Genomic DNA, 18,814 nt, shown 5'->3' on the forward strand with positions numbered 1-18,814 from the left:
CTTTGCATTTTCATATACATTTTAGAACGAACTTATGATTTGTACAAAATATCGTGCTGGAATTTGTCAGGGGATTATGTTGAATATACATATCAGTTTGCAGATAATCAATACCTTAATCTTGAGACTTAATATTGAGTCTTTCACTCCAGTATAGCTCTTCATTTACACAGATCTTTGCTTTATTTTCTTATAAAGTTTTGCAGTTTTCAGGGTATAGATCTTGTAAATATTTTGCTAGATTTATATCTACTTACTTGATTTTTTATGCTATTGCAAATGGTACTGCTTTTTAAATTTTCAGTTATTCATTGTATAGAATTAAATACAATTGATTTTTAGTTGTATTGGCCTTGTCTCTTGTGAAGTTTGTAAATTTACTTTTCCTTGGAGCTTTTTACCAACTCTTGATCTGTGAACACAGAGTTTCATTTCTTCCTTTCTGATACATATTTTTAATTTCATTTTTCTTGCTTTATCACATTGGCTAGGACCTCTAGTACTATATTGACTAGAAGTGACAATGGTGCATATCCTTACCTTGTTCTTGATTTTAGGGGGAATGCATTATCTTTCACCATTAATATTAACTGTAGGTTTCTGGTAGATATCCTTTCAGGATAAATAATATTTCCTTCTGGCTGGGTGTAGTGGCTCATGTCTGTAATCCCAGCACTTTGGAAGGCCAAGGTGGGTGGATCACAAGGTCAGGAGATTGAGACCTTCTGGCTAACATGATGAAACCCTGTCTCTACTAAAAATATAAAAATAAAAAAAAAAGTTAGCCAGGCGTGGTGGTGGGCACCTGTAGTCCCAGCCACTCAGGAGACTGAGGCAGGAGGATGGCATGAACTCAGGAGGCAGAGCTTGCAGTGAGCCTAGATTACGCCACTGCACTCCAGTCTGGGAGACAGAGCGAGACTCCATCTCATTAAAAAAAAAAAAAATTTTTCCTTTCGTTTTACTGTCTTTATGGCTGTCCCTTCATTGTTAATATTTATAATTTGTGTCTTTTCATTCTGTCAAAGAGAATTTTATCAATTTTATTGCCTCTTTTTTAGAGTGTGCCACCTTTTGAATTTGGTAATATTTAAAAAAATTTTTATTGATTTCTGCTCTTAGTTTCTTCTGCTTGCTTTGGGTTTCATTTGTTCTTACCATTGAATTTAGAACCTTTTGTTTCTAATATCAGCATTTCAAGCTGTAAGTTTCCCTCTAAAAAATGATTTTTCCATATCCTACAAATGTTGATAATGTCATGTTTTCATTTTAACTCAAAACATTTAATTATACTTTTATTTTTTGAGACTGGGTCTCAGTCTGTCACCCAGGCTAGAGTGCAGTGGTCTTATCATAGCTCACTGTAGCCTCTAACTCCTGCACCCAAGCAATCCTGTTCAGCCTCGTGTGTAGCTGAGACTATAGGTGCACACCACCATGCCCAGTTAAATAAATTTTTTTGTTTGTAGAGATGGGGTCTCACCATGTTGCCCAGGCTGGTCTTGAACTCTTGGTATCATGGAGTTCTCCCACTTTGGCCTCCCAAAGCACTGGGATTACAGGTGTGAACCACCATGCCCAGACCAATTAAAACATTTAAAAAATCTCCTTGTGACATCCTTTTTGGCTCATGGATTATTTAGAAGTGTGATGTTTAATTTCAGAATATTTGGGAGCTTTCTGAGTATTTGTCTGTTGGTATCTAGTTTTATTTTGTTCAACCATGATTGTATGTTTTGTATGATTTTATTTCCTTTTTAATCTGTTACAGTTTGTTTTCTGGCCCAGAATATGATCTCACTTGGTGAATGTTCATGTGCACTTGGAAAGAATGCTTATTTTCGGTTTGTGAGTGGCGTATTATGTAAATAATAGGCCAAGTTGGTTGATAGTGTTCTGTTCTTCATCCTTACTAATTTTTTTGTGTGCTTTTTTCTGTCAGTAACCATAGGAGTGTTTGAAGTCTCAATTACAATTCGTGTAACTCTTTGGAGATATTATTTTATTGTATTCTAGCTCCTGTAATCGCTGTTGACACTTGTCATTCTCCTGTTTATTCTTTTGATATGATTGGTTCTTTCAACAAATCTTGTTGTTTTTGTTTTTTGTTTTCTTTTTTTGAGGTGGAGTCTTGCTCTGTCGCCCAGGCTGGAGTGCAGTGACGCAATCTCGGCTTACCGCAAGCTCTGCCTCCTGGGTTCACATCATTCTCCTGCCTCAGCCTCCTGAGTAGCTGGGACTACAGGTGCCTGCCACCATGCCCGGCCAATTTTTTTGTGTTTTTAGTAGAGATGGGGTTTCGCCGTGTTAGCCAGGATGGTTTCGATCTCCTGACCTCATGATCCGCCCGCCTCGGCCTCCCAAAGTGCTGGGATTACAGGCGTGCGCCACTGCGCCCAGCCACAGCCCATCTCGTTTTAAAGTCTTCTGTTTGTCATTTTCTAGTTTGCACGATAATCTATTTTTAAATGAAATCCTTTCATAAACTTCTGTGTATATATTGTGCATCTTATATCAGTTCATTTATTTAAAAAACTGGTTTTTGAAAATTTGCAGCCTTTCCTCTTCAGATAGTGCCTTTTCTCACTTCTCTCTGTAATCTCTCTTTCTGGGTAGGAGTTAACTGTTTATTGTTTGCTGCAGGTGTTGATGCAGTGGTGAGGTGTGGAGGGAGAGAAAGTGCCGTATAGTCCTGTAATTGGGTCTGCCTTAGTGAGCCAGAGTTAACTATTTTCTTACTTGATGTCAAAGGCTAGAGAGGGCATTTGTCTTACTCTTGGTCTGTTAAGCTTTGGGAAAACTTAGATTCTGGTAAAATAGTTTCCTTTGAATGTAGTACTTATTAAGGAGAACATTACTTTCCCCTGTCCCCTTTTGGAAGAATGAGGAGATTTTTCTCCAGTCTTTATAGTGAGAGCCTGGTAAGACTCCTAGAAGTAAAATTTAGGAAAGTGTGGGAATGCCCTAAGACTAGGCTGGAGTTTTTAACTCTCAAGCTAATCTACATGGAGCCTCCAGCAATTTGTCAGTTACATCTACATGGAGCCTCCAGCAATTTGTCAGTTACAGTTTAAAGTGTTCTAGTTCTAGCTGTGGACTTCTGCTGCCAGTAAGTTGTGATTCTCTGTATTTGCTTTTTTGTGTTTGGGACAGCAGTTTGTCCTATAACCTCAATTGTGAGGACAGGAGTGACAGCTTTTAAAATCTTTATATGTTGGATCAGAACTTAAGTCTTGTTCTTCTTTCTAGAACTCCAATTTCATATCTTATTCTAACTTCCATATCTTTTACTGTCTTATGTTTTCTATCTTTGTGACTCTTAGTGATACATTTTGAATAATGTTCTTTGAATCTGTTTTTCTTAATGACTGATTTTCTTTTCAGCTGTGTCTAATCTACTGCCTAACTCATTCCTCAAGAGTACTTGGAGTTATAATTACATTCAGTAAAATATCCACATATTTAAAATCCAGCTTCACTAATTTTGACAAAGGTGTACACCTTAATAGCCAGCACCTAAATCAAGATGTGAAGTATTTCCATCACCCTAGGAAGTTCCCTTTTCCCACTTGCAAGTCAATTAGGAACTACCAACCAGACTTCCAAAGTATTCATACCGTTTACCAGTAATTGAATTGAAGTAGAAGAGTTCAAGGTATTCTGCATTCTTTGTAACATTTGGTTGTTCATTAAAAAAGTTGTTTAGGCCAGACACAGTGGCTCATACCTGTAATCCCAGCTCTTTGGGAGGCCAAGGCTGGCGGATCATTTGAGGCCAGGAATTCAAGAGCAGCCTGGCCAACATGATGAAACCCTGTCTCTACTAAAAATACAAAAATTAGTGGACGTGATGGTGGGCGCTTGTAGTCCCCAGCTGCCTGGGAGGCTGAGGCTTGAGAATCCCTTGAACCTGGAAGCTGGAGGTTGCAGTGAGCCCAGATTGTGCCAGTGCACTCCAGCCTGGGCAACAGAGTGAGACTGTCTCAAAAAAATTTGTAGCTGTGCTGGTGGGTATGTGTTGCATTGAAGATTTGGTTGATTTGTTATTTAACAGAACCTTCAATTTTGGAAGTTCTGTGGTTTTTATTTTTTCAAATTTGAATGCTAGACTGTTGTTTCTTGCTTGTCTTAATGAATACCTCCTTTATTTCTTAAGGGACAATATAGTCTGTTACCAATAGTGTGTTCTTTGATATATGATAAATCTGTACTCTTGGTACTCACACGTTCCTAATTACTATTATAACAAAATTGTTTTCTTGTCACATGTCACTAACATATCTTGGTAACACATTTTCTTCTTGAAATATATTTGTTTTTCCTATATGTGATATAAATATTCTAAGAAGACCCGTTCTTCAAGATATCACTCATTCTTTCTTCTGTAGGGCTGTCTTTGAGTTTGTCTGTGGTCTTAAAAGATAAATGCAGGTTTTCGAAGATTAACGTAGAATCTATAGGATTACTTCAAGGTGCCAGGTTGGGATATTACTTCAGAACTGACTAAGATTAATATATATGCTTTTATGTATATGTGTATGTATGTTTTGGACAAGCCCAAATTTTAGAGTTTAAAGATTTTGAAGTTTTTCTTTATGACTGTTTTAAAGAGAATATTTATTTACACATGTATTTTTAAAATGTATGTAATAGATTAAATATAGTAGAATTCAATTTAAGAAATTAGTATTTTATTTTGTAGTATACATTTCTGTCTTGCCTTGCAGTTAAGTTTTATAGGTTTTATTTTTGTCTTCTGCTTTAGGCAATCCTTTATCACAGGATATTCTCAACTTATACCAGGACCCAGATGGAACCCGAAAGCTACTGAACTTCATGCTTGACAATCTCGCAGGTAACTGTTAGTGACAGAGCTGTAAAATAAATTCTACAGATACTATTAACCAGCTAATATATCATATGTTGCTCAAGAGCATCTGACTTTTTTTATAATTGCTTGTGGGTTTGGAGTTCCTTCCATTGTGTATCCTATGTTAGTGGAACATTCTTCTTTTCATATACTGAATGTTTCCTATTTACCAAGCAATATGTTAGATTAGTTGCATTATTTTGTTTAAGAACCTAGGACATAGGAACTTTAATTCACAGTTTAGAGATGCAAATTTTGCGATTCAGAGACTAAAGTAATTTATTTATACATAGCTAATCAGTGCCAGAGCTGTGAATCTAAGATTATCTTGCTCTTAATCACAAAAATACACAGTTATTAGTTGTTTGAATTTGATGCAAATTACTTGGAACCCACACATTTTACACATTTTTAATGAATGAAATGACTAGTTTGATTCACCACACATTTGTGGAAATTTTGCAACCAGGTTTTAAATTAAGAACGCCGGGTTTATTTAAATACAATTTAAAGTCGTTGTATTCCAAATGGAAATTTTCTTCTGTAAGAAGACCAGGCTGGACGTGGTGGCTCACACCTGTAATCCCAGCACTTTGTGTGGCCAAGGAAGGCGGATCACCTGAGGTCAGGAGTTGGAGACCAACCTGGCCAACATGGTGAAACCATGGTAAAACGTCTCTACTAAAAATACAAAAATTAGCCAGGCGTGGTGGTGTGTACCTGTAATTCAAGCTACTCCGGTGGCTGAGACAGGAGAATCGCTTGAACCTGGGAAGCAGAGGCTGCAGTGAGCTGAGATCATGCTACTGCACTCCAGCCTTGGTGACAGAGTGAGACTCTGTCTCAAAATATATGTATATTAAAAACAAAAAAAGAAGACTATTAGGTATTTGATTTAAAACTGTTTTTTTTTGTTTTTGTTTTTGTTTTTGCTTAAGCTCTGAAAATATGGGTAAAAGTATGGAGATACTACTATATACAAATATTTTTCTTAGCATGATGTCTTTCTATAAAATACAGAATTCTGAAACAGCTAGAGAAATTGTAAGTTCCAGCATAGTGGCAACCATCACATGTTCCCTATATTCTTTTAAAATTCTCTTCATCATAAGACACCCTTCTTCCCCACTCCTTCACATAAAGTAAGGTTTATAATATGGTAAAACTAAATTAATATTATCTGAAAAGTTTATGGCTAAAAAGACTAAAAGTTGATCAGTAGAAATGAGCAAATTTATTATAGAAGCCTTCTTAGTAAATAATTAGGAATATGTGGCAATTTAATTAAGCGGTATACATAGCATACATATGCTGTTTCTAACTTATTAAAATTAAATATATCGGCCGGGCGTGGTGGCTTACGTCTGTAATCCCAGCACTTTGGGAGGCCAAGGTGGGCGGATCACAAGGTCAGGAGATCGAGACCATTCTGCCTTACATGGTGAAACCCCATCTCTACTAAAAATACAAAAAAGCAGCCGGGCGTGGTTATGTGCCCGTAGTCCCAGCCACTCGGGAGGCTGAGGCAGGAGAATCGCTTGAACCTGGGAGGTGAAGGTTGCAGTGAGCCGAGATCGCGCCACTGCACTCCAGCCTGGGTGACAGAGCGAGACTCTGTCTTAAAAAAAAAAAAAACTCTTCTTTCTGTAGATGTAGCCAGTCAATCCAGCCATATGTGTGTGCTCTGTGTGTGTCATTTGTAAGGAGTTCTTGTATGTTTTAGATGTACGCCTTTTGTTGGTAATATGTTGCAAGTATCTACTCCCATGCTATTATTAACTTTTTCATTCTCTTAATTTGTTTTTTGACAAACAGAAAAATTTTAATGTACTCCAGTCCAATTTGTTGATATTTTCTGTTACGGTACTGCTTTTATCCTTTTTAAGAATTTTTTTCATACCACAGGATCATGAATAGATTCTCCTATGACATTATCTAGAAACTGTTTTTTTGTTTGTTTTTTTACTTCTAATGTTTAGAATTTTTTACGACTTTTCCATATGTATTTTATATTAACTCTGAGCCTTTTATTGATTAGGTTGTCCTTTCACTATTGTTTTTTAATGTCATCTTTATCATAAATCAGGTGTCAAGGTATGTGTAGGTCTGTTTCTGGATTCTTTATTCTCTTCCATGCATCTTTATAGCAATGTAACAGTGTTTAATTATGGACAGCTTTATAAAAAGTCTTGAGATCCAGTAGAGTGATCCAGTAGAGTAAGTCTTTTCCCTTGACCTGTTGTGAAGAATTTTGGCTAGTTCTGGCCTCTGTGTTCTTTTATCTTGTATTTTAATTAAAATGTTTAGAATGAGGTTTTTAAATCTCTCCCCTCTCCAAAATGTAGAGATTTTATTTGGGATTATATTGAATCTATATAGATGGCTTTGGAAATAATTGATATGTTTACAACAGTGGATCCTTCTATTTGTTATCCTTTTCATAATTTCTCTCAATATTGAGTTTTAGGTTTCTGTGTAGTGGGCTTGCTCATACTGTATTACATTTATTCTAAATATTAACTTCTTAATTCTCTTAAAAATAGTCATTTTAAAGATATGTCTTACTATCTTAATGGTTGTTACTGATTAATGGAATACAGTTGAATTTTGTATATTTTTTGGTATTTGGTCATCTTCCTAAACAGTTACTAAATGCCTTGCTAAAGAACATATTCAGCCACTTTGCTGAATAGTTTTTAATGCTAATGCATTTTTTATTTTAATGTATACAATTATGTCATCTGCAAGTAATGAGAGTTGTGTTACTCCATTTCTAATCCTTTTAATTTTCTTGCCACCCTGCACTTATTGCACTAGCTAGCTAAAAGTGGTGATAATGGGCATCCTTGTCTAATTTCATAATTTTTGATGAAGTATCATATTCACTGTAGTTTTTATATAGATAAACATCAGATGAAGGAAGTTTTTTTCTATTCCTAATTTGCTAGGCAAGGTTTTTTAAAAAAATTTGACTAGATTTTGAATTTTATCATATGCTTTTCTTTATTAAGATGAGTAGATTATTCTTTAATATGGTAGTTATATTGATGTTTTTTTTGTATGTTATGCCACCTTTGGTATTCCTAGAATAAAGCCAACAAGGTTATGATAAATTATTATCCTTTTATACCTTAGATTCAGTTTGCTAATATTTTATTTAGCATTTATTTATTTATTTATTTTTATGAGACAGAGTTACGCTCTGTCGTCCAGGCTGGAGTGCAGTGGCGCGATCTCAACTCACTGCATCCCCCACCTGCCAGGTTCAAGCGCTTCTCCTGCCTCAGCCTCCTGAGTAGCTGGTTTTACAGGCACGCCACCACCACGCCTAGCTGATTTTTATATTTTTAGTAGAAACAGGGTTTCATCATATTGGCCAGGCTAGTCAAACTCCTGACCTCGAGCAGTCCAGTCCGTCCGCCTTGGCTTCCCAAAGTGTTCGGATTACAGGTGTGAACCAGCGTGCCCAGCCTATATAGGATTTTTTGCATCTGTGTTTATGTGTAAGATTGGTCAGTACTTCTTTTCCTTCAATGTCCTTGTCAACTTGTGATATTAAAGTTATACTGGCTTTGAAAATTTGTTTAAGTATTCCCTTATTTTCTGTTGTTTGGAAGAATTTAAGGTTGATTTTTTTTTTTTTTCTTTCTGGGTTTTTTTTTTTTTTTCTGGTAAGAAGTTTTAAATTACTGATTTAATTTCTTTAATAACTATAGTACTATTCTGATTTCCATTTCTCTTTCTTTGAGTTTCTGAAAGTTGTGTTTTCTGGAAATTAGCCCATTTTATCTAAATCTTCAAATTTATGAGCGGAAAGTTATTCAGAATATTTTATGATGTCTTAATATCCGTAGGTTGTGTAGTGATGTCTTTTTTCCATTTCAGATATTAGTTTATGCAAAGTCTTGCCCAGGCATTTATTAATATTTTCTTTGAAAAGAAGAACCAACTTTTAGCTTCATTGGTGTTCTTTATTATATGTTTTCAATATTATTAATTTATTTATCTCTTCCTTTCTTCTGGTTTCATTTGCTATTCTTTTTCTAGCTTAAGGTACACATGCCTTAATTTCCAGTCTTTTTTCCCTCAAATATATTTATATATTTATTTATGTATAAATATTCCTCTAAAGTGGCTTTTAGGTGTATCTCACAAGCCTTAGTTTGTATTATTTTCATTATCATTCAGTTCAGCATGTTTTCTAATAGCCTTTATTTCTTCCTTGGCCTGTAAGTCATTTAGAAACTTGTTTCTGTATTTTCAGAGGAGTTCTTCTAGTTTTCTTTGTCTTAGGTTCTTAGCTTAATTCCATGGTGGTTAGAGAACATATCCTGATTAAATTTTAAAAATATGTTATTTATTACCTCTGCAGATGATTAATTTTTGTAATTAAGTACGCACTTGAAAATAATGTCTCTTCTCGTTAGATGCAGTATCCTATATATTAGTTTGTTTGTTAATTATATTGTTTGAATGTGTTAGATGTACTCAATGATTACTTTGGTTTTGTTCATTACCAATAAATCCATGTCAAAATGGTAGGTTTGTCTGTCTTCTTGTAGTTATTTCAGCTTTTCTATTACATATACTTAGGGTATATTTTCATGTGTTTTATATTCATGGTTATTCAAACTTTCTGTCTTGCTGCACATTTACTTTACTGATTCCTTGTTCTTTCCTTTTTTGATGTTCCATTTCTATCTTCCTTGATATTTAGAATTTCCTTAGCTCACTGCAGCCTCCAACTCCTGGGCTGAAGTGATCCTCCTATCTCAGCCTCCCAAGTAGCCTGGGACTACAGGCTCATGTCACCGTGTCTAGCTAATTTTTTAAAATTTTTGTAGAGATGGGATCTCACTGTGTTGGCCAGGTTGGTCTTGAACTCCTGGCCTCAAGTGATCCTCCCATCTCAGCCTTCCACGGTGCTGGGATTATACGTGTAAGCCACTGCATCTGGCCCCCATTTAGCTATTTTTTAAGGGCAGGTCTGCTAGCAACGGAATTGTTTTCCTTCATCTGTTAACATCTTTATTTCCCCTTGATTTCTGAAGGATACTTTTTCTGGATACAGAATTTCCAGTTGACAGTTCTTTTCTTTCAGTCCTTGAAAAATATTGTACCACTTCCTTAGGCTTTCATGGTTTCTTAAAAGAAATCTAGTGTCATTTGAGTTGGTGTCCTATAGGTAACACATCATTTCTATATGATGTTTTTAAGGTTCTTTCTTTAGTTTTCAGAAGTTTAGTTATGATCTGTCTTGGCATGGATTTCTTTGGGCTCTTTATATTTGAAGTTTGCTCACCTTCTTAAATTTGTTAGGTGTAAGTATTTCACATAAATTTGGAAATTTTCACCTGTTCTCTCGGAGAATACTTTTTTAGCTCCACATCCTTTCTCCTGTCCTGTGACTCTGATAATACAAATCTAGATTTTTAAAAAATTATAGTTCCATAGGTTTTTTCAGGCCCTTTTCATTTGTTTCAGTCTGTTTTCTTTTTGTTTTTCAGACTAAGTTCTCCTGATTCATTCTCAAGTTCACTGATTTTTATCTTTTGGCATCTGTTATTGTGCCTTTCCAATGAGTTTTAAAATTTTGGTTATTGTATTTTTCATTTGGATTATATCTATTTGATACTTTTAAAATAATAATTTCTCTGTATTTGCTGGATTTTTCTATTCTTTTCAAGGATATTTGTAATTGTTCAAGCAGTTTTATGATGGCTCTTCTAAAATCTGTCAGATAATTTCAACATCTGATTGAGCTCAGTGTTGGTGTCTGTTGGTCTTTTAACACTTAAGTTGTGATTTTCCTGGTTCTTGGTGTGACCAGTGATTTTTATTTATACCCTAGACATTTTGGATATTATGTTAGGAGACTTCTGATGCTTTTTAAATCTCTGATTTCATCAGGCAGTTACCCTGTTTAGGTTTAGCATGTAGATTTGGTTGTCTCTTCAGGTTCAGCTGACACCTGCACTGCGGGCAGATCGGGCCTAGTGCTGCCAGTCAATGTTAGGTGTGGGGAGGAAGGATGGCTCTCTTGAGCTCTGTTGAAGATTGAGTCACCAATGTATTTATTTATTTTATGTGATAGTAGCCCATATACGTCTTTATTTCTTTGTTTTGTCATATCATTGGCCATGTAGTTTCATCTTAAAAAAAAACTGATTTTAAATGCTTGTCTCATATGAATATATTATCCTTTTGTAAAAAAAGTTAAAATTCCTGTTATGATTAAAATTTCTTTTAATCATTACTTTTAATCACAGTCCCTTCCATGCAGGTAATCACACTTGTAAGTTGGGTGTATATCCTTTTACTTTCTGGTGAGCATTTACATACAAAAATTATACCAGCAGAAATTGTATACTATTACTTTTAGTGTGTGGTTTAAACATTTTTAAATAAAATATATCACATTTTGTTATTCTGTTTTTTTTCCTACTACTTTTTACTCAACAGTATTCCATGGGTATGTTTCCACTTGAACACATATTTATCTTTTTTCTTTTTAAACTATAGCATAGTCTTTTTTAAAATGGATATTATTTAGCCATTTACTATTGCTTTTGTTAATATAAACAATGGTGTAATGGATATCTTTTTGAATGCTGCTTAAAGAAGATAGGGCTGATCCCAGGACATAGAATTTTGCTCTGTCATAGGGACATGGATGTTTTAAATTTTAAAAGATGCCAGTTTATTCTCAAGATAGCTGTACTAATTTATATTCCTACCAGCTGTACATGCTGTTTGTCGCCATCACCAGTCCTGGATGTTATTGCACTTAAAAATTTTGCATGAACTTGGGTAACAAATATGCTATCTCATCTTTTTAATTTTCCTGGTTAGTAGCAAGATAGAGTATTCGCTCATATTATGTTTTTGGCTCTTTGGATATTGCTGATTACTGTACATTATACTTAAACTGCTACATTGTGATACAATAGTTAAGATTTGGAAGCACTAGAATGTTGATATTATATTACCTGTTTTATTCTAGAGGTTTCTGGATTTCTGAATTTTTAAGCAAGCCAATTTAGGTAGATTTTGCTGATAAGGATCCCGATAGCTAGAAATTTTTTTGTTTACTTTTTCTGTTTCTATATTAGATTTTTCCTTTTTGAGACACTTGCTGTGATTCTATGGCACTCACATAGCCAGAAGATTGTTTTCTGGGATTCAGTATGTTGAACAAGCTGGATGATTTGTCTGTTATCTTATAACCACCTTTTCTTTCCTGGGAAGATATGGAATGTATGAAATGGTGTTCATTCTACTCTGTGAAGAGTATGGCTGCTAAAACAGAATACTATATAGGTAGACTTTCAGAACACCAAAACTGTTAGTAAAGTGACAGTTTTAAATATCTGGGCTACTTTGGTTTTGACCAAAGTGGCTAGATAAAGATGGAGAGTTTTTTGTTTTAAAGGAATACATTTCTAAGCCATTACTACCATGGGCAAATCTGCAAACTTGAATCAAGTTGTCCTGTAATTTCAAAGATTTTGAAAGGAAAAGAAAAGGGGGTAGTTAAATCTTAACTCATCTGGTAGTTAGGTAGCATTTGGTTCCATAGTATTGATAACCGTATCTGAGCAATTAGTGTTTAACAAGTGCCTTCCTTTTTTCTGCATAATGTAGTTCTATCCTTATCTCTTGTTTTGTGTTGACATTATAAAAGAGAGAAAGAAAAATCAGGAAATGAAGGCCGCACTAGAAAATTCACTAACTTTAATACATTCATATGTACTTTTTTCTATTTTAAAGATGTTTGACTCTTTTAATTCATCAGGGTTGGAATTTCAGATGGCTTTGATTTCCCATAAGGCTAAGTCAATACTCTTTACATATATAATTAAAGACCTAAGATTTTATGTAGTATTTTAAATAGGCACTTTTCATAAATACTATGTAAGTGAAAATGCCATTAATGAGTTTCCTAATGTTATTTTCTTGTATTAGTTCTGTGTTCTCTGCATAGCTTGTCTTAAATTTCTTTTGGCTACTAAATCTTCATTAAATTTCAGCATTAGATTAAGCCAGTTTGCAGGCCGTTACAGCAGAATGGAAAACAGAGGTGGTTTTGACATTATAAACACATGTCAGAATTCAGAAACACATGAAATTAACCTATATTTACAAAATTTTTTTTTCCAGTTCATCCAGAGCAGCTTCCTCCGAGGCCATGGATTACATTAAAAGAACGAGACCAAATTCTGCCATCAGGTAAATAGTTTTTCTCATTCTTCCTTTTTTCCCAGAAGTACTTACAATGTTATTTGGACTTCATGATCTATAATAAATAAGACTTCATTTTTACCTCTCATGGGTAGATGTGTTTGAAAATACTGATGAATAAACTCTTTAAAAGTCCACATTAAGATAGACTTGTCAATAAGTGTCTTATATCTTTCACAGTAATGCAGCCCTTGGTTTTAAAATTATTTCTATAATACGGCTTTCCAAATGGCATCTTCACAGAGAGTATTGGGTGATGTAAGAAAAATGAGTAACAGTGGTTTTTCTTGTGAAAAATTTTAAACTACTGAGAAGTACTTGATCTTTCTTGAGACGTAGATAACATTTATGGAAGAATAATGTAGACTGGGCATATATTTACTGTATTGGCAACAAAGTATAATACCAGCCCAGGGCTGTAGAAATAGTACATGGTATTTGAGCTATAATATAATCTAGCATTTCTAGAACTGAAGTAATGTAGAAAACATAAGCATTTATCTTTTTGCAGGGACCAATAATGGTTTGATGTTTATAAATTCTTCTTCATATTTGGTATTTTAGGCTTGGGAATTCTATTTAAAATAAGTTATGAATTACTGTTTTTTAAAATGTCTTCTTTTTTTATCACAAAAGTAGTAATTTTCATGATATCTAATTTCATTTTAAAATTAAATGAAAATTGCAAGCGTTTCAGTATGAAGGTTAAACCAGTCACAGAATAGTACTACATTAATAAATTTTGGCTGGGCACTGTGGCTCATGCCTGTAATCCCAGCACAATGGGAGGCCAAGGCGGGCAGATCACTTGAGGCCAGGAGTTCAAGATTAGCTTGGCCAACATGGTGAAACCCCGTCTCTACTAAAAACACAAAAATTAGCCAGGTCGTGATAGCGCACTCCTGTTATCCCAGTTTCTCAGGAGGCTGAGGCATGAGAATCGCTTGAATCTGGGATGCTGAGTTTACATACAGTGAGCCAAGATTGTGCCATCACACTCTAGCCTAGGAGACAGAGCAAGACCCTGTCTCAAAAAAACAAGATAATTAATTGTTAAAGGGTAAATCGCAATTAGACTTTATATATTAGCAATTATATATGAGCAATGTAAAGGCCTTTTGTTGGTGAGTTTTGGGCTTTTTTAAGAGGATTCAGAACAAGTCTTTTTTTAAGTATTTGGAAATGTGGGATATGTAGCCTCTTCCATGGGTCTATTTGCATTTTAATAACACTAGAAAATATTATAATATGCAGTACATTTTTGTGTCTTTCAGAGGTAATAATTTTAAAACCACCACACTCTAGAGCTGCAATATCAGCTTAAGAGGCACTGTGTCAATGTTATGAATAACATTTTTACTATAAGGTTGCATATTGGTGGTTTAAGTGAAAGGAGTACCTAATGTTTTCTACAAAACTTAAAGCTAGATAGATTTATTTTATAGTTGGCCTTTCCTGGTGTATAATTAATTATTCCCTTCTGATGTTAAAAACACCATTTTCTAATTCTTTTGAATATGAGTGAACAAAATCTTCAAGAAAAGATTTTCTAATATTGCATAGCTACATTTCCATTAAGAAAAGGAACAATAGAAACAAATTTTCATTAATTGCTGAATTCTCAAAGTAATCTGTTCTTGGGTTTTCTTCATTGAAAAACTAGTGTGGACTTTTCTTTTGAGGTATGGTGCTTCCCTGAGTAGGAGCTGAGTGCTAAAAAAAAAGTTACTGTTAAAAATGCATTTTACTTCTGATGCATAGACGAATGTGTATAATACCTTGTGGCTAAGGGTGATTTATTACTAAAAAAAAATAATAATAATGATAAACTATATGGGAATCAAGCCTAGATAATGAAAAAGGTCCCAAATAGAAACAGAGTATAAGAGATGAGTGATAATAACACTTAGGTAGTTTTTACTTCTGTTTAAAAATTGCTGGTTCATTCTCAGGCACTGGCAGGGATATAAAGAGTTTTGGCTATATTATAAAAATTGCAATCTCTGATCTTTTTAATGAAATCTCATTTTACAAAGTCTTAGGAAAAAACTTAATGAAGCAAATGGCAGTCTACCTCTTTCACCTTACTTCCAAATGACATTTCAAATCCTGAGAAGCATAGTAAGGTAAATGCAGGGTGCTTACTTCACAGTGTAGTGGTTTGGAAATGATGCTGGGTCATTTCCAAGATAAATACTCAGAAAATACAAGTCAACTCAAATTGAAATTTTGCTCCCAGTGTACAAAATGGTCACCAGTCAGACCCCCAGGAGACTGAACTGAGTTTCTCTTAATACTTTTTCCATCATCTGAAACAGAACCAACTTCAATCAAGTGTCAGTTCACTTTGAATTCCTCATGTCTTATTTAAATAAGTGATTCTCAACCATGTCTGTTCATTATAATCACCTGGGATGCTGGGATGCTTTTTAAAAATACGAATAGCTAGACTCTTAATATTCCAACTTAATTAGTCTGGAGTCAGATCCTTACTTCAGCATTTTTCTTTTAAAGGTCTACAAAGTGATTCTACTAGGCAGCCAAGATGGAGAATTACTGATAAAAATCAGAGCTTTTGAGACTTTAACATGCAATTGCATATGAATTACCTGGGATTTTGTTGAACTGCACATGCTGTCCAAAAGAGATGTTTATGGGGCCACAGATTCTGTATTTCTAAATTCCCAGGTGATTGATTACTGATGCTGCTGGTCTTCACAGCACACTTAGCAAGTATGCAAACAGTAGCAAGGATGCAAACCATCTTCTCCTATTAGTTTGCTCATAGTCTTTTTATAGTTAAAGGACATTTAAAAATGAGCATTTTATTTCAGAAACGCACCTTTGATTGACAAAAAGGATTCTCTTACAACTAAATTTTATTAGTCTATACTCTTCTGCTTCAAAGTAATGATAGCAGTAGGAGGCCCAAAAACATGCTAAGTATAGATATTTTGTTAATAAGACATAATGAGATTAGAGCTCTTTAATTAAAATGCAACTACAGTTTAATTTTGTCCCACTCATTTAAAGAAGCTTTCCTCAGCAAGTTATAAGCAAAAAATTAGCAGATTTAAAATTTTAAATTTTTATTAAATTTCCTCAAAACTCTCAAATATGAACTGTTAGTCTAATTCTAGATTTAGTAAAATAAATTTTGTATGATGGACTCCAATGATGTTTTAGTAGATTAGCAATCTTAATCTTGCCTAGGCATTTTACAGTGATGATATGTGGCGTATGTGTGTGTGCTGTGTGCTTGTGCAGGTGTACACATGATATTGCTTTAGAAAAAGTTGCCTAATTTTCTCCCGTTTGTCTGTTGTTTTTTCTCCCACTTCTTAGCATCATTCACGGTTATGTGTTACAATGTGTTATGTGATAAATACGCTACCCGGCAGCTATATGGCTATTGCCCATCCTGGGCATTAAACTGGGAATACAGGAAAAAGGGAATTATGGAAGAAATTGTTAACTGTGACGCAGATATCATTAGTCTTCAGGTAACACCATAGAAATTAAACTGTCTTTAACTTAAAAGGTGAACTTAAACATAAGAGAAGATCTGACCACTGGGAGAGATCCTGTGTTTAGAGCCAAAGCTCAAAAAGAATTGTTTTCTCTCCTTCTCTTAAAAAAAAATGGACAATTTAAATAAGCATTTAAGACATTTCCATAGTGAAACTATTTTGCTGACTGAATACAACCATCTACTTACATTTATTTACTATTTACTTAAGTGGAAATAATCTTACCCATTATTCATGTTAATATTCACCTCATGATCATTGGTATTGCTGAAAGAGAAAACCGCAGAAGATTGCCAGTCTTTTAGGAATATAAATTTAACTTATATTGGGGTCTGTTTAAAAAAAAAAGCTTGCCCACAGTTATTCCTTAAACAGACATATTTTAAAATATTATACTATAAATCATGCATTATTTGCCTTACCTTACTTTATAAACCATCTCTGAAATTTAGATTCTTCTGTTTTATAGCACTTCATTAATTGAACTTTAAAGAAGCAGCATCTTTTCATGAAATGTGTTTTATTGCTTCAAAATTTAGCTAATGATTAGCCAAAAAGATGTTTGAATAGTTTTTAGTAACTTTTTTCTTAGCAACTTTCAAAACATGTTAAGTGCTTAAAGGTTTAAAAATTTTTAATTGACAAATAATTGTATATGTTTATGGGGTACATTGTGATGTTTTGATACATATATTTTTTTAAATGATCAAATGAGGCTAATTAACATGTTCATCAACTCAAAAACTTACTATTTCTTAAAGGTGTTTAAAAATGTGTGTTACAGGCCAGGCGTGGTGGCTCACGCCTATAATCCCAGCACTTTGGGAGGCCAGGGCAGGTGGATCACTTGAGGTCAGGAGTTTGAGACCAGCCTGGCCAACGTGGTGAAACCCCATATCTACTAAAAATGCAAAAATTAGCCAGGCGAGGTGGCGTGTACCTGTAATCCCAACTACTTGGGAGGCTGAGGCATGAGAATCACTTGAACCCAGGAGGCAGAGGTTGCAGTGAGCAGAGATCACACCACTGCACTGCAGTCTGGATGGCAGAGCAAGACTCTGTCTCAAAAAGAAAAAAAAAGTGTGTTACAATTTCACACATTCTTTTCATTATAGCCTGAGAGGGAAAATTATTTTTAAAATTTTTATGTAACAGAGTAGCTTGATAATTTATTTTTATGTTGCTTGGGAAAAAATAAAAATCTTTTAAAATTAAAATAAAATTTCTTCTAAACCCTGAGACTAACAGAGAATTGGGGAGAGGAGGAGGTAAACAAAATTAGGCTATTTTAGTTTCTTGTCTACCTCTTGGTTTAGTATTTGTAGTGATAACAGCCTCACACCCTCTTAAATGTAGCAGTTTGAAGGATAAAACATCATAATTCAAGAAAATTGTCTTATAAAAGCGATGCTGTAATACTATACTGTATTAAAAAGAGATCATTCTAGAGAAGTTGGAAATTTTGAAAAAATACAAAGCATGATGGAGGGAAATACCTAATTTCATGTCATAAGATAGTTGTGTTAAAACTTCTAGAGTGTTTTTCTTCTACACATTAAATAAAATATATTTACAGATACATTTTGTTTCTTATTTAGTGTACTTAATGGATTTTCCATGTTACTAAAATTCTTCAAAACTAATTAATTATATGAACATATATCGATTAAGCTTTTCCCCTACCATTGTACATTTAGTTGTTTATGGATTTTTGCTGTTGTAAACTCATGCTGTTAGCAACATCTGCATACATAAATTATCTTCATATTTATTTCATTTAGAAAGACCTGTTAAAATATTTTATGAGTCAAAGAATAAAATAGACTAATAATTATCAAATTAATAGAGGCCATTGGATGATTGTGATTTTACGTAGTTAAAAATTTCTTAAAGTAGAATTTTTTGTGAATAGATTTTATGTTTCTCATTCTTGGGTATCATTTCTTTCCATCATAGTTCAGAAGGATAAGCAATTTTTTAAATTACCTTTTTATATATAAAATATACTATTCCCTATCACAGAATCTATCATATACCCAACTTGCTTTGTTTAGTTGCCAGTCTTGAGGAAGTAAAGTATAATGGAATGAACTGTAAATTGGGCATCAAGAGACCTTGGGATGTAGTCCTACTCCTGTTACTATCTGTGTGAGCATGAGAAAATCATGTCACC

General features: G+C 34.2%; 1 protein-coding gene across 9 annotated transcripts in view; it reads left to right on the top strand.

Annotated features, from left to right (window-relative positions):
* The window catches only part of CNOT6L (CCR4-NOT transcription complex subunit 6 like), a 104,186-nt gene that overhangs the window by 57,311 nt on the left and 28,061 nt on the right, over nt 1-18,814 (top strand). For all 9 annotated transcript variants that reach the window (XM_023222488.3, XM_023222486.2, XM_023222491.2 and 6 more), the window contains exons 5-7: nt 4,766-4,855; nt 13,031-13,099; nt 16,457-16,614. In XM_023222488.3, coding sequence (XP_023078256.1) covers nt 4,766-4,855; nt 13,031-13,099; nt 16,457-16,614 — 317 coding nt within the window. The remainder of the gene's footprint in view (nt 1-4,765; nt 4,856-13,030; nt 13,100-16,456; nt 16,615-18,814) is intronic.

The sequence above is a fragment of the Piliocolobus tephrosceles genome, chromosome 3 (assembly GCF_002776525.5).
Source record: "Piliocolobus tephrosceles isolate RC106 chromosome 3, ASM277652v3, whole genome shotgun sequence".
Classification (NCBI taxonomy): domain Eukaryota; kingdom Metazoa; phylum Chordata; class Mammalia; order Primates; family Cercopithecidae; genus Piliocolobus; species Piliocolobus tephrosceles.